This window comes from Heloderma suspectum, chromosome 2, assembly GCF_057233095.1.
Source record: "Heloderma suspectum isolate Gila_16-S chromosome 2, 16-S_ref, whole genome shotgun sequence".
Lineage (NCBI taxonomy): Eukaryota > Metazoa > Chordata > Lepidosauria > Squamata > Helodermatidae > Heloderma > Heloderma suspectum.
Window position 1 is genome coordinate 234,783,138 of NC_139459.1, and position 23,066 is coordinate 234,806,203.

The 23,066-nt window shown below is 45.4% G+C and overlaps 2 protein-coding genes across 7 annotated transcripts in view; both read right to left on the minus strand.

The window, feature by feature from the left end:
• Positions 1-1,464: 1,464 nt before the first annotated feature.
• Positions 1,465-16,731, minus strand: FBXW9 (F-box and WD repeat domain containing 9). 5 transcript variants are annotated; one of them, XR_014788345.1, is made up of 11 exons: positions 10,847-10,951; positions 9,233-9,670; positions 8,288-8,427; positions 7,537-7,665; positions 6,436-6,548; positions 5,569-5,660; positions 4,902-5,050; positions 3,888-4,044; positions 3,491-3,580; positions 2,505-2,570; positions 1,465-2,304 (listed from the first exon to the last, which is right to left on the minus strand). XR_014788345.1 is itself a non-coding variant. In XM_084838558.1 (11 exons), the coding sequence occupies exons 2-11, from the start codon at positions 9,666-9,668 to the stop codon at positions 2,230-2,232; spliced, it is 1,404 nt and encodes a 467-aa protein (XP_084694684.1). In that variant the 5' UTR covers positions 9,669-9,670; positions 10,847-10,951; the 3' UTR covers positions 1,465-2,229. The 5 variants fall into 5 exon arrangements, 4 of the variants coding, with proteins under 4 accessions (XP_084694684.1, XP_084694685.1, XP_084694686.1 ...); XM_084838558.1 differs by having other exon boundaries at positions 3,931-4,044; XM_084838559.1 differs by lacking the exon at positions 10,847-10,951 and adding an exon at positions 16,644-16,731 and having other exon boundaries at positions 1,465-2,570; positions 3,931-4,044.
• The window catches only part of TNPO2 (transportin 2), a 33,092-nt gene continuing 26,669 nt past the window's right edge, over positions 16,644-23,066 (minus strand). Inside the window, exons 21-25 of one of the 2 annotated variants that reach the window (XM_084838556.1) lie at positions 22,520-22,595; positions 21,443-21,542; positions 20,322-20,396; positions 17,914-18,044; positions 16,644-17,199 (exon numbers count right to left, since the gene is read on the minus strand). In XM_084838556.1, coding sequence (XP_084694682.1) covers positions 17,937-18,044; positions 20,322-20,396; positions 21,443-21,542; positions 22,520-22,595 — 359 coding nt within the window. In that variant the 3' untranslated portion in view covers positions 16,644-17,199; positions 17,914-17,936. Of the gene's footprint in view, positions 17,200-17,913; positions 18,045-20,068; positions 20,397-21,442; positions 21,543-22,519; positions 22,596-23,066 lie in introns of those variants that run through there. The other variant, XM_084838555.1, reaches the window with a different exon arrangement.

Consider the following 23,066-nt stretch of genomic DNA (forward strand, 5'->3'; position numbering starts at 1 on the left):
GCTGCGTTCCAGTAAGACCTGGAATTTAGTCATGGTTAGAGGTGCAGAGTACAGCTCCCATTTTTTGCTAGAACCAGCAAAAGTACTCTTCTCTTGCTGAAGAAAGCTTTATTCTTCTTTCAGAAATTGGGATTGATGAGTTCTTCCCCTGATCTAGGGTCAAACTTTTCACACATCTCCCCTCCCCGCCCTGCCCAATCCTATTTACAATAGCAGCAGCAACCTACAAAGGGTTCATACCAAAAACAGGGTTTGGTAGAGATATTGGCATTGTATAGCACTTTTGAGTGTTGAAAATACTTTACATCCATTATTTTATAATCCCTTTATCAATTCTGCAAGGTAGGTATTATCTCCATATCACAGATGGGTAGCTGAAGAAGGGCTTGCAGAAACAGATCTAATGAGGTCATGGCAGAAGTGAGATTTGAACCAGAGAGTTCCTGAGCTGTAGCTTTGTCTCTTAGCCACTGCACCAGGTAGTGGTATTTTCTGTTAATTCACCAAGGATCAGAATGAAATAGCAGATGGGTTTTTTTTGCAGATTCCAAGATCACGCTTTTCAAAGAACTGAAGGAATTCCAACTCAGCCTTTTCTCCAGCCAATAATAGTCTCCTTTCCACCATGGCTAAAAGGAATGCACCCCACACCCCCTTTGCTTTCCTTACAGGTCTCCAAAGTAGCCAGTGACTTGTTGCAATATTCTGTGGAACATGCAAAGTATGATCCACTCCTGATTGGCATCCCAGTTTCTAGCAACCCCTTCAAGGAGAAGAGGCCCTGTGCTATACTGTAAGGGAATTAAGCTCCAAGTTCACACTCATTCAAGCAATACCTTAAGATGTTTTTCTGGCCTTATTGTGTAATTGAGCATCCTATGCTTCCCCTTGTATTTTCAGCATCTAATAGACATGCTTTAGTTACATAAAAGAAAATAACTGGACATATAATAGATAAGGTGAAGGTCACAAAAGATATATATGGCAGAGTAGAGGCCACATATCACCAAAATGACTTCCTCGCTATTTTATTGTGTTTACAGAACATTTATTATATTCTGGTTCTGTTTAACAGCTATTACCCTCTCAAGACAGTATGGAAACGATGTCAAGAGCTGCTTCCTGTAACATCTCTCCTACTACTAAAAAAAAATCAAGAGCCCCCCCCCCCTCCTCCTGAAGACTAGGCAATTTAGCAAATTCTGCAATTCTCTGCTGTCCATACTGCAGCCTACAATGCCACGGATGTATGTATGGCTAAAGGTGAGCCCTGTCCAGCTCAGGAATTCTAGTTAGAGACCTATCCCAACTCTGGCTGTACTAAACATGGAAAAAGGAGTCCAAGGGGAAACACCTAATAAGGGCAAAGGATTTCATCATATGATTTGCTTTCGTTAGATAATTCATAAGCAAATTCTACACACACACGCCTGAGTGCTTGAGCAAGAAAATGAAACAATCTGACACAGATAAATCCAGCAGCCCACTGTTGAGTTGTCCCTTAGATCTCAATCTAGATACATCATGTAGAACAACATTCCATTCATTCCCTTATAAATGAGCAGTGACATTGTCGATAAGACAGTTGTACAGTCGAAGTCATCCATGGGGTCTTGCCTGGCTGGTAAGTTTCATTTTTTCTTTCTAAAACAAGCCTCACAAAGGATTGTGCTTAAAAAGACACCATCACTCCTGATCAGCTACTGTGTCAGAACATATTTAATTAAACTGTAAACACGGATCAGAACAGGGAAGCTAGAGGATCCTCTAAACCTCCACCCTCCCCTGTGCCCACATTGCATCTCTCAAGTTGATAATGCCCAGGCTTAGAGCTGTGCCTGTACTAGCCCACCCATTCACCTGAAAAGTCAGCTAATTCTTGACCACCATGCCCCTGAACAGGTGCCGCTCCTCTATGTCGAGTGCGGCAGGCTTGACAAAGGCCCAGAAGCGTGCGCTTGTGCATGTGGAGGCCCCGGGGAGACATGGCTGGGAGGGGGTTTGGGCATGAAGTGGCATACTGATCTCAGTGCAAGCCTCTCAGTTATAGCCACCTGGGTTAAGCTGAGGCTGAAGCTTCAACCCCAACTTCACTGCTCCAAAGAGCATACAAAATGAAAACCAACAACGCAACAGGCCCTGGAACTCTGGACCCTGAGGGGAAGTTGTCCAAGACACTGGACTTGATACCCCTATATTTGTGCATGTGGATCGCCATGTGACTTGTCATCACACACTGAGCTTCCAGACCTCCAAAGAGAGACCACCTGAGGCAGCCACTGCCATGTTTCCTTCAACACTGATCTGCAAAAGAAGAGAGTGGGGGTGGAAATTAATCCTGTAGATTGAGCAAAGCCCACAGCAGCCAGAACACACCCCTCGGTGCTTATGCTTCTTCCCCCATCTCTCCCTCTCCCGGCTCTAGTGCTCCTTTTCTTGAGCTGGAGCCAATACAAATTGCCTGGAACAGCATCTACCAGCATGCACGCCCCCCTCGCCATTACCCCATTTAGCACGCAGTTGTGTGTCCGTGAACAGATGACCTTCGGTGGGTCTGTGGGAACATGGATCTGGAAGAGAAATCCCAGAGGTTCAGGACTGGAAGCGGAAAGTCTATCAAACAGGAAAAGGTTGTTTTGCTGTACCACACACAGAGAAGTAAGCTGAGCAAACAGCTTGTGGGACAGAGTGGATCAGTCCAGAGTCACAAGAGGACTGTGCCCATGCAGCTATTTGGCATAAACCAACAGCCCCTCCCCCCAGAAAGTACGGCCTATGAGAGTGCTGAAGGCAGGGAGTGTACAGTGAAGCAATGAATCTGTATGCAGAGACAAGGAAACTTGGGTGGAAAGAGCATGAGATGGCCCTTGGCACCCCTCATGATCCTCCTTCTAAGCCATTAGTGCTCCTGCAGCTGCTGGCAGAATCCAAGAGCTTTGGCAGCTGTAGATGGAACATCAAGGTGGCAAGGAGCATCATTCACACTCTGCGTTTTGGTCAGAAAATTGAGAAAGACAGGGATCAGGGTTTTGCTTTGCTCTCACAAATGAAGGACAGGGGAGGTAAAGACTTGTCCCCTAGGTCTGCCTGGGTATTCAGAACAGGGATGTATGAGGATTTTGTTCACTCCACATTACAAAGTGAACCAGCCTGATCCCCACCTCCTGGTCTAATGTGCAAATCGGAACAGTTATTCTCTGGATTTTGCACTTCGAATTTTGCAATGTGGTTCTCAGCTCAAATAAAGTTCCAAAATCCATATGAAAACACACATTTTGGGATAAAATATGCTTAGAAATGCATACTTGTGAGAAAAAAATGCTCAAACTACATGCTTAAATATGATTATTTTAAAACTGCAGATTAATGCGGAAATGGGATAGAATGGACTTATCAAAGAATAAATGAAAAATTGATATGGGCCAGAAACAGACTGATCCATTCATCCGTAGTTCAGAACTGTAACTAATATGCCAGCAAAAACTCTTACACGCAGTGTCTTGTCAGTGGAAGTTGTGTATAGCGCACCCAGTGAGTGCTGGAGTCCAGTGATCTGGGAGTGGTGACCCACATTGAAATACTGTGGAAAGAACAAACAGTGAGGCTTTTGAACGAGCCACAGGACGCAATGCAAGCATGTTTGCCTTCTCCTGCAACAGCTGGGCCTTCCATGGTTAGGCATTAGCTACTTTTATACTGCTTCAGTGAAAGTTGCTTGCTTAGGCTCAGAAGTGACACTGGCAGAAGAACAATTACCCCAAGTGGTCAAAGCACATGAGATTTCTAAGGTGAATCTCAGCAGTGTTATAAAATGTCTGTATAATGTAAGCAGCATCTTATGCTCATCAAACCACAACTTATTTTGTGGGTGGAGATAGGAGAAGTACCATATTTCTCTGTCTCTCTGTGACTGAACTTCTCTCAGCATACCCGGATGTGCTGGAAGCACCCTCCTCTGTTCTCAAAGACATACAGCAGCCCGTGGTTGTCTCCAGCCCACAGCTGAGTACCCTGGTATGACATGGCAAGGAGGTAGGAGTCCAGCTGGGGAAGAAAGGAACTAATATCACCAACAACCACAGGAATAAACAAGGTTCCTGTACATAGGAACTGACTTAGGAAAGTAGATAGCTCAAGTAAGCAGACTAGGCCATATATGCTACAGTAGAAAGTAAAAGCTACCTGTGAGCCACTTGCCAGTACAACCTGGGGGGAAATTCTAGACCCTAAATACAGAAATCAGCAAGACTTGAGGCTAGGTGCAGACATCAGGCAAAACCGTAGTAAAGAACCAATTCCACAGTTTGAGCTTCCAGGCATACAAGCAAGCAAGCCATAGTTTAGGTCTAGCTGCTTTTTTGATTTTGCTTCCCATCTGCTCCGCACTCAGTTTTGTCAGTTCACTCCCACTGAGTGGACTCTTCGTTTAGTTAAGCAAGCCATGGTTTCATGTCATGTTTGAACCCAGTCCAAGTGTAAAGCAAAAACCACCCTCTTGACCATCTCTAACATAGGCTTGTCTGTTATAGGCTAAATTCAGAAAAATAAAGATCAGGTAAGAGCAATATCAATTTGAAGGACAACTGGGCAAGACCAGATGCAGGCCTCAAAAAACTTTAAACATTTGGCTTGCTGAGCCATGCACTTTCAGAGTGCCATTGAGCACTTCACCCCCGCCCCCCCATGCAGGACACAAGTAGAAGCCAGGGCTTTGGTTTACAATTGCAGCCCTTCCACCAATCCAGAAGTAACCACCACCCTAATTTACAAAGAAGGGTTAAGTGTTCTCCTGACAAAGCTCAAGAGAAAACATCGACTAATTCCAGCTCTTCTTGCATACTTTTCCATAGAATTTTTGGCTCTCCTCATCAGGGGAAGGAGACTCAGGATCTGTAGCTCACCTGTAGCCTCTGAAGGACACTGTTGGTTCGCCTGTCAAAACACACCAGTGTTCGATCCTCACTGCCAGAGATAATGAAGCGCTCATCAGCTGCAAGGGATAGGACTGCACTGGAATGAAGCTTGCGGCTCTTCACTAGGGCTTGAGCAGCTGTGAGAGAGGGCCAAGAGATGCATCACAACAGCCCGGAGAGCTACACAAGATAGGCTAATTCAGCTTAAACCTCACACACATGCTCTCTCCCTGGTAGGACATAGTCTTCCAGCTGAATCTCCTCCTTTCATTGGGCAAGAACTGTAAGCAGAAGAGAGGGTAGAGCTTCCTCTGGGGGCATTTTGGCTAGCTCCTCCATTTTCCTACCTCTGACTAATTTGGAGCACCTCTATTAGTTATGGAAAAGCAGCAGAGGCTTGCCCCCCAAGTAGTTCATATTTTTCTAGCCTAAGCGAGCAGCGTTGGGAACCGCAAAGCTTTGTAGTTACAACGGCAGTTTGAAGCAGCTGAATTGTAGCTGCTTAGGAAACCTCAGTGAGGAGGTCTTGCTCTGGCCCTTGTCCTTCCCACTGAGATGACAACAAGCTTATCTTGTCACCCTTAGCTCCACAGACATGGACTGCTTGCAAGGAGGCTTGAGGCACCAGTACCTATAGGAAACAGCTGGCACTAACCTCGCGGGTCATATACTGTCACCTTCTTATCGTAGGTTCCTGTGACCAGAATGTCAGGCAGATAAGAAAGGCACAACACAGCTGCTTTCCCTCTAGGAAGAGGAGGAAACAAGCAGGTGAAGGGCCAGGACACATTGTTGAAATTCGTGCATTAAAGTCAGTAAAGTTCTGCTCAGCCTTAGGCCCATAGTTATTTCTAGAACAACATGATTTAGAAGAGGGATTCCTTGGTTCCCATTTCACTGCCTTCTGTGGCTATCTAACATCATCTGCCCTGTGAAATGCCTGGAGAGAGGGAAGCAAGGGAAATGACCATCATCTTTATGCCTGCTGCAGCATCAGCCCGGACTTAGCTCTTCTGCCTGCCTGCCCCCATCGCTGGTTCAAATCAGAAGAATGGATGGTTTGCTTTATGTAATATACATCTTTTTCCTTCACCCTTTTTGCCCTCTCCTGCAACCCTTTACCTAGCCTTTTAAATGAGCCTAAATAAATAAGATCAATTAGGCCCTTTGCTACCCAGTGCTACCTTCAAGACTGAATAGCCTGAGCACTTTAAGCCCTTTCCTATAGGGGCTACACATTCCACTCTTTTTTGCCCACTTTATTTAGAGTCAAGTTTTAGTAACCCATGGCTAATCCTCCTTAGCAACTTCCTCCTCTGCATAAACACCACACACACTTTGGCCCAAGCAACAGCTTTCGTGCCCCAACATTACTTGAGAATGCCCTCACAACTTTGAACCCAGAAAGCTCTGGCAGGGCCTTTTGTTTGTCTAAGCATGTGGCAACACTCCAGATTCTGCCACTCCTAGTTTAGGTCTTTTGAGTGAAAAATCACAGGAGAGGGCATGGGGACAACATTACCTGATCTCTCCGAACTGTTGCCCTTCAGCAGCCATGTCCCACAGCTTCACTGTGCTGTCCCAGGACCCTGAACACACACAGTTATCTCTTGCAGCCAACGACCATACCCATCCCTAGGCAGTGGAAAGATGAGGTAAGACCTGCCACCATGCTTCAGCCCTCTTTCCAACTCTTAAGTAACATTGCAAGGTCATTCTGATGCCATATAAAGAACAAATGATAAATTCATCCCAAGGACTTCACTTTATAGTAGACAACAATCCCACATGTTAAGCACAAGCCTAATTAATTCACTCTGTCCAGAAGAACCAAAGGAATAATTCACCTTTCTCCTGTCTCCTCACATTGCTGAATACAGTAAAACCAACATGAATGGACAGAGAAAAATTCTGAGCTTTCCCACTCTAAAGACAGACATTTCTAATCCACCTCCAGTTGGATGTGAGAAACTGGGATGCTCAGGAAATAGGCACCAGTTCAGCCTGGAGAAACTGTCCCCATCTTGCATCACAGAATCTTTGAGCCTGGATGGCAGTGAATCACTTGAACTGCTCAAGTGGTACAACACCCCCTCCCTTTCATAGGAGTAGCCCCTCTCTGGTCAGAACCAGGATCTCCAGACACCATCTCCTGCCTGGGCAAGAGAGGCCAGATTTCTATCAGGACAGACTACACCTATCCAGCCCTCTTCCCTTCCATAATGACTGTTTGCTGCAACAGGGCACTGGCCATTTAGGGAGGCAATTTAGATTGGCTGCCTGTTACTTTTTATACTTGTTCCTTTTAGGCCAATATGCTGTGTTTTGTGAAAAGGTAACAGAAAATTGGGTCTGGGGACAATATTCATTACTGTTGTAACGGAGATGGTGTTGACGTTTCGGGGAGTGAGAATTACGCGCTAGTGTTAATTGAAAATACCCGTCAGGGGAAATTATAAAATGAGAGAAGCCCCGCCCCCTGCAAGCCACTGCCCTTTAAGAAAGGGAGTGATCTAGAACAACTGGATATTTGGGGACTGGAAATTCTGGGTTGATATTGTAGGATATTTGCTAATACTACCACTACCTGATCTAGGGATCACAGGCTATGGACTCTGGTTACCTTGTGTGTGCCATTGCACTCTGTTCCCAGTGCCTTCACTAGCACTTTTTCTGGTGCTCTGTCCAGCTGCCTTAGGTCCCACAAGATGACATTTCGGTCCCGAGAACCTGAAACGCAGAGCTCCCCGCCCTGGATAAGATGACAAACAATTGATAATTAGAAGAAATGAGCCAATTCCCCTCCTTCTTAAGAGGGGTAAAGGAAGGCACCCAAAAACCAACATCTGCAAAAAGAAAAATGGTGCTATTATACATACATTTGCATAAGCTATTCTGGATGCAATAGCTGGGATTGTTTGACTACAATGTGGGTGGAGTGAACAAAGAGCTGGATGTGCCTGATCTCATCTGATCTCGTAAGCTAAGCAGGGTCAGTCCTGATTAGTACTTGGATGGGAGACCGCCTTGGAATCAGGCTTCCTGCACTGAGCAGGGGGTTGGACTCGATGGTCTTGTAGGCCCCTTCCAACCCTATGACTGTAATAAGAGGGCAAGGAAAGATAGTAGGGCAAAGGCAGAGGGAGCTTTGCAGGGCACAGAAAAAGAACCTCTACAGACAATGTGGCTGGATTAGTTTTCTAAAAGTCACTTCTCAGGGGGATCATCACAGAGAAATTTCTTTGTTTATTTACAGAGCATTACTCTACTCTTAACCAAACTTCACAACTGACTATTCACGTGATGAAATCCCTAGTCTGCCAAACTATAATATTGTATGAGTAAAGGGAACACAGAAAGAGAATGGCTTTTACCTGGAGGAGCAGCACAGAGTCAACTGAGGCAAAGTGTCCCTCAGTAAGGGAAAAGTACTCTGTGTTCCTGCCGTTCTCTGCCCATTGTTGGAGGTGCTCCTCTAGTTCAATGCAGGCAGCTGGCCAGTTAAAGTCATCATCTGCCAAAACATGAATGGGGCATAAAGGGATGCAGCTCTTCCTTTGGGCTCTGCGGAACAATCTCAAGCAATGCAGACAAGTTTACACACTTTATGTACAATGTTTATGTACTGCTTTCCCGCACAAGTCTCCTCAAAGTGGTTTACATACATAAATAATCATCAAAAGGTATAAGATACATGAACAAACAGAAAACAATTGCACCACCACAAAACTGGGTTGTGATCAATGTTGTTATCTCTCACTTTGGGGACTGAAAGGGTATTATCTTTCATTGCATAGCCACTGCTCAGCACTATCAGTTGGGTGCCAACATTACTGAGCTAACTGCAACTCTCTGAAAATGAAAGGCACATTTAAACAAAGGAGAAACAGAATCTAAGAGGAAGAAAGACTAAGAAGATGCTCGCCTATGTTCCACCCAAGCTCTAGTTATGGAATAGCAAAGGCAGCCTCCACACATTTAACTTCTATTTTCCTTCTTTCCTTTCAGGCAAAGGAATAGGAATCTCATTCTTTAGCTCCCTTCTCCTCCCCAATACTTCAGCCCTTAAGATCAGGGGTAGGTAACCTCCACATGTTTTGGGCAACAATTCCCAGCTAGCATGGCCAATGGTCAGGAATTATGGCAGTTCTAGTCCAAAACATCTGGAGGACACAAGGTTGCCTGCCCTAGACAAATGCCAGTTCCAACCTTATCTAGAAACAAAGCTTTATCAAACACATGAGAAGCTACTTTGGAAATTCTAAATTGTTCTTGAGTTAATGGGAGTTGATGTCATTATAGACAGAAGGGGAATGCACCTTCCACAACTGGATAGGAGCTGCCAATCCTCTTGAGCAGGCGAATTCTCCAAGTGACTTCATCCTGCACAATGTCCCTCAGAGTCCTGCAGACCAAAGGAAGAACACCCAGGACAAACCTGGCCTGCAGATAGGAACAGATCTCCAAGATCAGCTCCAGAGGAAGAGATAACAGTCCTGAAGCTGTGTCATCAACAACAGGAGACTTTTTAAGTTCCAGAGGAGGAGACATGCGCTCTGGTGCTCGGGCTCCACCACCTACTGGGAGTGATTCAGGAGGCAGGCACTGGGATGGCTGACTGGACTGGCTGGAAGACCCAAGAATACGTTCAATGTACTCTTGGGCCTGGGTATCCAGATCTGCTTTGCTCTCTGTGTCAGAGTCATTGTCAGAGCCTTGGTGTTCAGTAGAAGAATCTACTGGATCAGCATCCATAGCTACAAGGGAACAAAAACAGAAAGTTCAGGTAAAGAGATGTAAAACTGGAATCACACACTGGTTTATGACCAGTATAAATTTTACCAGTATAATTTTTCATTTATCTGTTACAGAGTAACCAATAACTTATGAAGTGTAACCAATATCAAGATGTTTGACATGGGCTCCAGTCCTTTTAAGACAGAAAATCTCAGGTCAATGTTTTCAAATAAATATGTTCACAGGAATAGGTTTGAAGCTCTTAATGTAAAAAAAAGCTTACAAAGATGTTTGAAAAATCCTTGACTAGGCAAACAAACAAGAGGCTGAGCTCATGAATGGCAATTAAAGGATTATCTCATTAGTTTCCCCACCACCACTTTTCAGACTCTTTCAACACACGATGGCGTTGTTGGTAGGGAAAAGACCAGGACTGCACAAGCTGTCCCCACTTCTAACTCCATGCATTCATGTGAAGGCCAGAACAGAGCATCTGCAAGTAGCTCTCTGTACATGTTCAGGAACCCAGAGTTCCCATCTGCTTGGAAAGGGATGCATTCATAGAGACTCTATTCCGCCCTTCAAAGGAATATATGGATGGAGGAAAACAGGACAGTGCGCACAGTTTCCTCGCTTCCTGTGCTGGCAAGGTCCGAAATGGGCTATTCTCTTTCCTAAAGGTGTGGAGAGGCAGAACTAGCACAACACCACTACCGGGAATGGATTCTAGCAAATCCCCCTTCAATCTACTCATTGATGCCACAGCGTGCCAGGATGTTCTATTAATCTGACAACCGCAAGGGCTCCTTTCTCACCTGCTGTCACTGGCAACGTTGCAAGCAAAGACTTAAAGCCCCTCCCGCCCTTCCCCCTCGGCCGGCTCACAGCCATCAAAATAATGAGGAGCTGACCAAAAAGAGGAGGGGGAGGAGGGGGAGCTGCTGTTTTCCCGTCCTCCGACCGCCCCCTTCCCCACCCCAGGCCCCCATCATCTTGCAGGAGTGCGGGAGACAGGACAGGAGGGCGATTCCGCTCTGCGGGCGAGTGAACCGAGGCGTCTCCTGCCCATCCCTCAAGGAGCCCCATTTTCGGGCAGGAAACAGCACACCGGGAAGGATGGGCGGCCTCCGCGAGGAAGCCACGGGCGCCCAGCAGCCGCCCTCGCTGCGTGCGACGGAGGGCCGCCCCGCTCTCACCCGTGGCCCGCGCTGCCTCGGCCTCTCCCGCGAAGCGCCGCAGCGACGACCATCCGCTCCCGCCAGCGCCTCCGACAGGCCGCCGCCTTCGCGCGTCCCGTCTCCAAGGGGAACCACTTCCGGTGCCGCGCAATGACGCCCCAGGCCGGCCTTCTCCTGGGGCCGCGTCGGGCGGCGCCCCGGGCTCTCTGGCGTGGGTGGCGGGGAAGGGCGCCGTCGCCCCGTGCGTGTGAGAGAGTGTTCGGACGGGGCGAGCTAGCTTGGCGGTGCTTTTAAGGCTGATTTTTGGACGAGCCTTCCTGGTAGAGGCACATGCCAAGGGGACGCATCCAGCCTGCTCCCACTCGTGGTCGCGGGAAAGGCAGGACTGCTTTACGTGATAGGATCGCCACAGCATTGCATATAGCTAGTTACAGCATTCATTCTTAGACGTGGCAGTTTATAAAGCATCGTAATTCTCCGAGAGGGATGGGTAACCTGTGGCCCTCCAGATGTTTTGGCCTACAATTCCAATCATCCCCTCGCCATTGGCTATTTTGGCTAGAGCTGATGGGAGTTGTAGGCCAAAACATCTGGAGGGCCACAGGTTACCCGGCTCCAATCTTAGTGTTTAAAATCAAACATGGGCAAGCGGGAAGCTAGATCTATAATTCTTCCCCAACCTGGTGCCCTCCAGATGTGGCTATGAGATACTGGTAGCCCAACACATCTGGAGGCACCAGGCTGGGGAACAATGTTCTGGATATTCTGAATGCATTAGACTTCTAATAAAATAAAGCCGCTCTAGCCATTACGTAAGATTTCAGCATATCAGTCTTTTTCCCAACATACTGTGCCTTGCATAAATATTCACACACACACACCCCTTTGACTTTCCCACATTTTGTTGTGTTACAACCTGGAATTAAAATGGATTTAATAAGAATTTCTTGTCACTGATCTACACAAATAGTCCTAATGTCAAAATGGGGGGTGGGGGGAGAGATCTGCATATTTTACAAAATTATTTACAAATAAAAAACTTGAAAGTCCAGATTGCATATGTATTCATCCCCTTTTCTGTGACACCCCTAAATAAGCTGTGGTGCAACCAACTGCTTTCACAAATCACATAGTTGGAGTCCACCTGTGTATAATTCAAGTGTCATGTGACCTCAGATTGGATACACCTGTTTCTGGAAGGCCCCGGTTTGTTGGAGAACATATCTAAACAAACAGCATCATGAAAACCAAGGAGCTATCCAGTCCAGGACAAAGTTCTGAAGAACCACCAAGCAGGGTTGGGTTATAAAAAATATCCCAGACTGAACATTCCCCAGAGCACTGTTAAATCCATTACTACAAAATGGAAAGAATGACTCTACCTAGAGAAGGTTGTCCACTAAAACTCAGCAGGTAAGGAGGGCATTAGTCATAGAAGCAACCAAGAGGCCAGTGGTAACTCTGAAGGAGCTGGAGATACACAGCTGAGATGGGTTCATGGGACAACTATCACCTGGATGCTCCACAAAGGTAGGCTTTATGGAAGAGTGGCGAGAAGCCATTGCTGCAAAAAGCCTACATCAAATCCCATTTGGATTTTGCCAAGAGTCATGTGGGAGACAGAGCTAACATGGAAAAGGTTCTCTGGTCTGACAAGAGCAAAAAGGAAAGCTTTACTGTAAAATACTACGTATGATACAAAGCCAACAGTGCTCATTGCCTTGAGCACACCATCCCCATAGTGAAGCATGGTGGTAGCAGCAGCATGTTGTGGGGATGCTTTTCATCAGCAGGGACTGGGAAACTGGTCAGGATTGGGGGCAAGATGGATGGAGTCAAATCCAGGACAATTCTAGAAGAAAACCTGCTTTAGTCTGCAAGGGACCTGGGACTGGGGTGGAGGTTCACCTAGCAGGACAATGACCCTAAACACACAGCCAAAGTTACACTGGAGTGGTTTAAAAACAAGAACCTGAATGTCTTAGAATGGCTCAGTCAAAGCCTAGACCTCAATCCAATTCAGAATCTTTGGAAAGACTTGAAAATTGCTGTTCACCAATGGTCCCCATCCAACCTGACAAGAGTCTGAGCAATTCTGCAAAGAAGAATGGACAAAAATTGCCGGATCCAGATGCGCAAAGATGGTAGAGACTTAGCCCAAAAGACTCACAGCTGTAATTTCTGCCAAAGATGCTTCTACCAAGTATCGACTCAGGAGGGCGAATACTTATGCAACCAACAAATGCCAGTTTGTTTTTGTTTAACTTTTGTGCCATAATGAAAATACTTTGCACCTTCAAAGTGTTAACTATGTTGTGTAAATCAAATGGTAAAAATGCCACTGTGTTACAACCTGAAATCCAGGTTATAACCCAGCCAAGCGTGGAAAAGTCAAAGGGGGGTGAATACTTATACAAGGTACTGTATGTTCAACTACAGATTAATGTATGTAAGCAGTTAAGGCACAAGTGTTCTGCTCTACATATTCTGGCATAAGCCAATGTAAGAATTAGACCTTTGTTGAAATAGAGCAAGTGGAATTAGATACATGCACAAATAACCTTTGCTGTTCTAAACTAAACTTTACTTAGGGTGCAATCCTATGCATGTTTAGGCAGAAAAACGTCTTACAACTCCCAGCATGCTGGCTGGGGCATACTGGGTGCTGCAAGGTTTTCTGCCTAAACATGCATAGGATTGCACCCTTAAGCACCAACTTGCTAAACACATTAATCACTACAGAAAAATACTTGTTGCCCCAAAAGGTAAATTACAATTGTTAGGATACTACACTCAAGTTTATTAGTGTGGCTGATTACATATTGTGATAGTAATATATTGAGCAAAACTGATCTTCTGCCTTTACCAAGACTAGAGCAAAGCCTTTGCTTGCAAAACTGTACACAGACTACATAAATCCCAATGAAGTGTATTGAACATGCTAGGAATAGGGTTTCAAGATGAATCCATACTTGTAATAATTCCCTCTCTAAATATTAAATTGAATATGTATTCCTCAGGTAGCTGTTGCGAGCAAAGGGTTAGATGTGCCTGATCTCGTCTGATCTCAGCAGCTAAGCAGAGTCAGCCCTGGTTAGTACTTGGATGGGAGACTGCCTGAAATCAGGCTTCCTGTACTGACCAAGGGGTTGGACTCGATGGTCTTGTAGGCCCCTTCCAACCCTATGATGCTATGCCACTTCTGTAGGCTTCCTCTTTTCTGGAGTTTGTTGTAGATCTGCACTGATTCCCTGTTGTTTTTTGGGCTCAATTCAAGGTGATGGAAGCCAAAGGGATTCAATCAACCTCAGCACTACTGAAGCCTTTATTGGCAAGAAAGAAGACTATGGTTTATAGGAGGCACACAAGCACAAACCAACAACAGCACTTCTTTAGGCTATGGAAATAAGACTGCACACAACTGTGCATTCCACACAACACTGGTGCATGTCTGTGCCTATAATTCTACCAATATACATGCTAGCACTGTGACAATTTGAAAATGCTATATTGAGGCCAAGGGAGTCACAACAAATCAAAGGGACTTGAAGGAACAGCTTCCCCTGTTGTGACAGCAAAAGTACTCTCTCATAGCACGGCAGGCTAACAGAAGGATTAGTAAATATTGAATGTTTGGAATTCTACAGTAACTGAGGGCTCTTCAGACTAGTCACATCATTTGGTCACTCAGTCATTATATTGGAAAATATAATACAAGCCATTCAAATTAAGGCAAAAGAAACTGGCCAGAAACACAGAAACTGGAGTCACAAGATTTTTTGTTTTTAGTTGACAAAAAAAATTATACATAAAATGAGAAAAATCTCATTTGAGCAAGGTGCAAGCAGCTGCTTCAACACTAGGTACACTGCAGTTCCACCATTGGAAACATTACGGCACATTTACAAATATACAAATCCAGGATTAACAAACAGGAGGCAATACTAGAAGCACTTGTACAAAAGACAAATTCCATTTCAAGAGGCAGTCAGGCCAAGTAGCTTAAACTTCACTGGATGAATGAAGAGTTCACAGCCTTCTTTCTATATTTCTGAGCATGTAGTTTAGAAGCACAAGCCAGGACTCCACCTGCTATCTGTGCACATTTCATGCCCATGTGTTTAAAAACAAATTGCTGCTCAAATAGAACCCTCTGCTTTCCCTCCTCTCAGAATAGAGGAAGTTGAGAGTGAGGTACAAGAGGGAACACTTATAATGTAATAAAACCATTAAAATGCAAAGAACTAGTTGATTGCTTCCAGAGACCTGCTCAAGTTCCACACTATTAAAAAGACAAATTGAGGAATGCATTTGCAAGTTTACTTTCATTTCCTTAAACCAGCTATCCCAGAAGAGTGCAGGGGTGGCCCCAGCAATCAGATCTAAGGATCAGAACAGCAGCTCTCACTTGGGTGCCTGCTGTCTCCAAGCTAAAAAGGTCCAGGCCCCGAGGCCTTACAGTAATGCCCCAGCAAGCTCTATGACAAAGCTCCAAGAACTGCAAGTATTTTAACATGTGAAGTAGAGGCCAGGGATAAAAAGAAAAATGGGGAGGGGATATCAGTGAAGTTTAAGTTACTGAGCAATCTCACAAATACACTGTCAAAAATTCACCCCACAGTACCCAGAGTGTCACTATCGATTGCTGTCGAAAGAGCATCTCCCTAACCCAGAAAAGGGATGTCCATCCTCTGTCAGGTATCTCTTCTTTAATATCTAAGTAGTCCCACCACTTTGTCTACCAGCACCAGAGCAGTGCAGGATATGAGGCACAGTTCAACCCAGTTGTCTGGCAACCAATCCTGATGCTGCTGAAGCTCCATGGGGATTTGCTCAGGAGAAGCTGGAGGATGTGGCCCTGCTCACTGTTCTCTTCTTCCTCCGCATGCTGCCTGCTGGCAAACGCTTCCTTGAACAAGCTCTATTTAGGTTGGTTCTGCAGAACATTCCTGATGACTCCGCCCCTGCCTCAGCACTCCCCACTCCCCCGAACACTGCTCTCGTCAGGAGAAGCATTACTCCCTTCTCCCCATGTCCTAGCTGCCTTTGGGAAAATAGGTTTGCTTCTACTTCACATCCTCTCCATGTACTAATACAAAGCTATGGCTTCACTACGTCAAATGCATTCAGCAAACTCCAGGCTGTATTTCCAGGGACTAAACAGATTTGGGTCTAATGAGAATTCCTTAAGACAGCAACTGCACTAAGCATGCAGCAAAAGCTACGAGCTTCCACTGGCCATGCACGGAAGGGCTCTAGTTTATTAATTCCTCTACACTTGGTTATGTTTACTGCTCCTTTTGTTAACCAAAGTGGTGAATGCAGCACAGAACTCCCCTCAGACAGAAAGTGTGAGTTACCATTAAGAACAAATGCCACTCTGACCACATGAGCACAGGACACAAGTTCTCATGTGCCATACAAGAATCAAGGGCACACAGTCTTCTGCCCACCTTTGGCCCATGCAGAGTCATTCCCAGATGGAATGCAGTTTCCCTCCTTGCTCTCTCCTGCCTCCTACAGCTGAAGTAATGTAATAGCAGTGTCACAAAGTACCAGCTGAACAACAGGGTAACAAAATCATTGCACTGTGGCATCTTCTTAAAAAATAGAGACATGCTTCTCCAACAGTATTTCTTACGATAAGGACTGCTCTCCGTATGGCCGGCAGGTCCCTACAAGGTCAGAGGCTGCCTTTGCTCTGAGCATCACATCCAGCACACAGTGCCAGGGCAACTATGGCAAAAAGGGTTTGTGGGTTTCCTTAAGATTCCTAGATGAAAATGCTTACACTTAGTCATTATGGGCTACTCACAGATTCGCTAGTCTACTTCTTGGTCACCATGCAGTCTTGAAAAGGTGAAGAATAGCTGATCTCTTGAACACCGGTGACTGGAAATATACAGTAGTATAACCCCCTTGGATTGAGTTTTAACCCTTCCCTCTTCATCAGCTGGTTTTAAACCATTATAGCTTTTAATCCTGTTTTAACATCTTAAACGCTATCCTTTATTTATTATTAGCTAGTCCTTTATGATGGCCCCTAGTTAGATCCCCTTCTCAAGAGTGTTGCAGTTTAAGATTGCTCCCCCTTCTCAGCCCAGGGCCGAGACCCACCCCACCCCATTCCACCAACGATAGTCTCGGAGTAAAGAGACCTTTCCTTCCGCCAATGAGATACCCTGGTTTTTGTTTAAATTGGTCACGGAGGCCCACCCTCCCCCCAACTTTGTAAATTTCAGGAGATGGGGAGCGAAGTCATTTTATGTCCCACAATGCTCTTCCCGTCCTCCCTAACCCCCCATTAACAGGGATCTGCAACACTGGGATGTGGACGAGTTCCCAGTTTCCCTCCCAGCGCACACAGGAACCTGAGGAAAGAAAAGATAATCAGTATTAAACAGAAACAAAGGTAACCAGTAGAGGACATTCAAGCCACAAACCTGACCACCCCCCTTCCCTCCACAGTACCCAGGACTCCTCACGCAGTCCCACTAGTGACTCTGCAGGATTCTGCTTACCCTACAAGGCACAGTCACAGCTAACCTCTGTTAACCACAAACCTGCAGTTCAATCAGATCAAGGTCATCGGGCATGGTGGACTTTGAACTCTACTATTGCATTCCTTTACCAACACACTGTAAATATTAATATGGAAGGGCTGGACCTTGATCATCAGCAGGAGAGGAGAGGAATTATGGCTGGGGTAACTTGTGCTCCCCTGCACTCCCACGTCCCTACACATCCCACAGCAAAAGGTTCCTTTTTGCAACATCTGGGCCACCCCATGGACAGTGAGATGATTCCTATTCAGGAAATCCATTGCATGGGTTCACATTCCCATTCTTGTGAGCCTCTGCTCAGTGTCAAATGCACTGAAGAATCACTGAGAAGATGAAAATCAGGTAGACCTGGTCTACCTCTCCCCCCTCAGTTATTGCCAACATTCAATTTACCCCTTCCTCTCTAGTCTCTCCCCTCAATATCTGTGCTCCCTTCTTAGCAGTTTTCTTCCTTTTCCCCATTTTGCTCTCCGCCCATTCAATTCCTGGGATGCAGTGCTAAGCCACATACTTGGAACTCACCGAGTACAATGTTGCTGCTTTGCCTAGACCCCATAGAATGCAGCAAGTCTCTCCTTCAGAAGTGGGGGAAACTGCTCAGAGAACTGCTGCCAGTTCTCCTCTCCAACTTGATCTTTGAAGCCATGCAGAATCTGAAAAGAAAGAGATTATCACAGATAGAAGGGGTGGAAGTAAGTGACCCCATTACATTTGTATCCCCACCATAACACCCCCACCCCCAGACACAGAGTTGTTTATAAACTCTAGCTTCTGGAAGCTTGGAGAGAGCTGAGAATGTGGCATCCCTGGCTCTAGCCTCTATGCCAGTAGTGGGCAACTTGTTCACAGCTCTCTGGGGAGGGCATTCCACAGTCAGGGTGCTACCACTAATGCGTCCTCTTCTTGATAGCCACCCCCCTCACTTCATTTGACAGGAGCACCTAGAGAAGGGTCCTCAAAGAGGACCTCAAGGTCTAGGTAGGTGTATGTGGAAGAAAGCAATCCTTCAAGTAAACTAGCCCAAGCCATTTATGGCTTTAAAAGGTTAAAACCAGCACTTCACATTGGGTCCAGAAATGGACTGGATGCCTGTACATCTGACAGAGTATTGGCATAATATGGTGAAATCATCCAGTCTCAATTAACAATCTTGCTGCCCTGTTTTGGACCAACTGAAGTTTCCCAAACTGCACATCTGATCCTTTAGGGGGCGCGTAACCCTCTTCAGAACAGGCGGAATACCATTTAGGTGACTGTATGAACCACCCACCAACACTACCTCCATCTTGTCTGGATTGAGTCTCAAACGCATTGGCCCTCAACTAGTCCATTACCACATTCAGGATACCTGCTTCCTCTCCTGGATTTGATGAAACAAAGAGCTGGATGTCATCAGCATATTGATGACATCTCAACGCACTTCCCTGGATAACCTCACCCAGTGGTTTCATGTAGATGCTAAACAGCATGGGGAGTATGATGGAACTCTATACAGTTCAAAAGAATAATTGCCAAGAAGTCAGGCAGTAATCCCCCAGCATTACCTTGTGGAATTGGCTGTCCAGGTTAGGAGTGAAACCACTGCAAAGAAGTACCCCCAACACCCAACTCAGACAGACTATCCAGAAGGATATCATGATCAATGGGACTGAAAGCTGCTGAGAGGTCTAGGAGAATCAACAGGTTAAGACTCCCCTTGTCCTCCTCTTGATGGAGGTCATCCTACAGAATGACCAAGGCAGTTTCAATTCCAAAACCAGGCCTGAAAACCCATAGAAATGGATCTAGAAAATAATTCATGATTTACTCACTTGATAAAAACTGGAGTCTGTACCTCACCTCTACTGTGAAATGTCATTTAGATTTGTGTTAAATTAATTTGCATTTCTAATCAATAATTAACAAAAACAGAGCAAAAACCTGAGGAAAACTAAAAATGCCCTCCAGAATAATACAGTTCAGTGATTGCTTTTAAATGGGTAATGAACCAGATGAACCTTGCTGGAGACAGTATTCCATATATGGGTACCCTGATGGAAAAAAGCCCTTTCCCTCATCACCACCACCAAACCTGTCAGACAGGGACAACCAAAGGGGCCTCAGAAGCTGAGTGAAGTTGAGTACGTTCCTCTATAAAAAGGAGATTCCTGAGATATCCTGATCCCAGAACATTTAAGGCTTTAAAGGTTAAAGCCAGCACCTTTAACTGAGTCTGTAAACAAAACTGGCAGCCAGGGAAGTGCAGATAAAACTGGCACAATATGGTCCCCAGCAACCATTCCGGCAGCAGCAGTTAGACCATCTGAAATGTCCAGATTGCCTTCAAGGGCAGCCCCACTTGGAGAGGTTGTGCCTAAGCCCAACAGTTCTTGCCTGAGTTACCTATAGGGTAGACTACTGTAACATCCTCCCAGTCAGCCAACCAGATAGAGTTGGTAAAAGGCACCCCTGGCCACTGCTGCATCCAAGAGCAGCAAAGAATCCAGGAATGCCCCCCAAACCACAAGACTGTTGCTTCAAAGAGTACAACCCCATCCAATGGATGTAGCACTCTTACGGCATTAATTTTGGCCTTTACAAATATATACTTCTGGCTCTAATATGCAATATACTGCCATCATCCTTTCACATTTATCTCCAGTCACTGGAGCTAGGAAAACTTACGATGAAATCCAAGAGTCAAAATTAATTGGCGTGCCAGAAATGGCTGGGTCAGCCACGTTACCCACTCCTACACAAGTGGCTATATTCATTCTATATTACAGCCAGTAGTTTCAACAATAAATATTCTTACCTACTAATCTAAGGGCGCCACAGAAGTGTACCCAAGCAAGTATCATCTTACTAAAGCAGCACACAAATCCCCAATGGGTGAAAGTCCGTGTCTTAATATCTTGCCAAACAAGCCCCTTGCCACTACAGTGCCATACCTTATAAAACATGTCCCTCAGGTCATCCTTTGGGCTCACCCAGGAAGCAACAGCATCACAGAAGAAAATAAAATCCTACAGAAGGATGAGAATCCTTAAGAAAAAATGCAATACAGATCCCAGCTCAACAGAAATCAGATTTCCTACCATTCTATACCAGCACAGGGCCTGCAAATGAATTGTACCTCAGGAACCTAACCAGTAGCATGCAACGGAAGTCTGCTGAAGGTAGACCTTACGTTACACTGCAAATCTTATGAATAGTGTTTCTGATTAGTCAGTACTTTCCCCATTAATGTGTATCTAAAAATACTTGCTGCCAAATACTAATCAGGAAGGTCTAAAGAAATCAAATCATGAGGAGTACAGGACTAGGATTAGTAGTTCATGCTTCGAAATCCAGCCTTCCCCAACTGGGTGCCCTCCAAATTTTTTGGACTACAACTCCCAGGATTCCTGACCACTGGCTGGGGCTGATGGGAGATGAAGCCCAAAACATTTTGACAGCACCTCAAGGGAAAGGCTGTTCTAATCTAAAGCAGAGTGCTGATGCTTTAGGTACCTGCAAGTGAGCGAGACAAAATCACAATAAGCAACATATGCCATATAGTCAAATAATAGTCCAGAGAACATGCAACAGGCAGGAAGATAAGCATAGGACCGCCATGCAAATACAGGTGACGTGACTCTCTAGCTCAGCATTATAACTGTGGGCAGGACAGATGTAATAGGACGTTTGTAAACATCGCCACTTCCAGCATCTGGTAGTGAAGTATATCAACTCTAAATACAACAAGTTGTTCTTCTGACTCTAATGGCTAGCAGTTATTGACAATCTATTCATCATGTATTTGTCTAATCCTTTATCATATTAACCTGTCACAATTCCACAGGTTATTTTGAAGTACTTCATTTTCTTTGTTTTAAGCCTGCTCTTGGTCAGTCTCAGCAACCCAAGTTTGAATTTTATCTCTCAGCAGTATCCCAACAATTTACTCTAAACACTAATAGAACCACTCATTTCTTCTTCCAGTTGTGTTCCCATGTGTCAGAGGCTGCCCACCCATAGGCTAGGAAACACAACTACTCACAAACATCTGAGAACTTCACAGCATAATTACCTGAACAACTCCACCAGGGTTTACCCCAATCATCATACAGATGCCACGGAAGGCAGAGTCCTTCTCTTCATTATCACGTATGTTCCTTAGGGATGTACACCTATGGACCAGAGGATATACTCTCCACATTAAAGAGGCAGGGAAGAGCAGACATATTGTATTGTCCCATACCTCCTTCCTCCAAACCCACGCAATAATATTAAGACAGAAAAGAAGAGCTAGCTTAGCGTTTTTATCAGAGACGAATTACACAAACATGACAGGGACCAAGATTTACTGAAGAGCCAAGTACTGGATTATTTCTCTCATAACTTCTGCCCACTGTGTGCTCTTCCACTGAACAAGCTTTTACATGCCTGCACTTAGAACATTCCTTTGCGAGTGTTTAGGGTACAATTTAAACTCAGATCATTTAGTTGGAGTTAGGCTATAAATCCCTCCCAACCACCACCTTCAAATAATTGAAGAGGCAATATCTGAGCAACAGAAAGCAGAACAAATTAAATGCAGTCAACTATATTTTAGGGCCCTCCGTTACAATAAGAAAAAGTGTGAGCTTCAAAGCGTTTCATACTTTTCTTTTCTTTTTAAATGTTGCTGGGTGAGCACTCCTCCGCCACTGTGCAACCAGAGTATGGAACATGTAGCTACCCAGAATTGCTATGTATTGGGGTGGGAGCAGGGCGAGAGATAAGGAGAGCAGGATGTATGGGAAGAGCTCTGCTGCTTGTCATTAACTAACATCACAAGGAACATCCAGTGGTTACCCATGATCCTTGTGTGCCTACAGTAGCAACAGATGCACCATATGCACCACACTCTTTCAAGCAGAAGGTATTGTACACAATGCTCGGAAACATGTGATGTCCCTCCAACAATCTTGAGGGATGATGTCTGGAGACAAAATATGCATCTCCTGGACAAAAACTGATGGAGCAGAACTGCCCCAAGATGCACATCTACTTGTGCTAGAATGACATCTGAGTGCCTGACAGGTTGAGAGGGTGGCCCCAGCGTGCCATCCCCTGCACAGTGAGGCCAAAAGGCCATGCCGCCTGTCTCAGGATAAACACTAACCAAGGTCTGATAAACTGCTGCAGCATCGGTGCCACCTCCTGAGGGCAGACGTAACCCAAGCGTCCAATCGTGATGGCTAGAAAGGGGAGAGAAACAAGCCTGTCACAACTGCACAAAGCAGCAGCCTTGTCAGTTCTGCAGCATCAAGAGACTAGTTGGTAGGATCAATAAGGGGCATAGGGTAACACAGCACCCAGGCCACATAGCGCTAAAGAGCAGAGTGTGGGAGTCAAAACTGTTAGAACAGGCAGGAAGATATCAGTGCTCAAGAACCACGTTTGTTAACTGCTGTGTGCAGAGAAGGTCAGCAGAGGCTTCCAGGAAAGAAAACTAGCTCTTTGATCCAGGAACAAAGCTTCCATAGGACTCTCAGAGCAATGGAAACATGTAGACTGCTTGTAATTAGTCAGCGCAATGTTAGTGGAGAAACAGCCACAGAACCCCAAGATTTAAAGATGTTCACTTCTGTACATCGGATCGTATGCTCCAGCATAAATAAGGCCAGATCCCATTTCCAAAGCAGATGTATGAAAGAGTACACACAGAC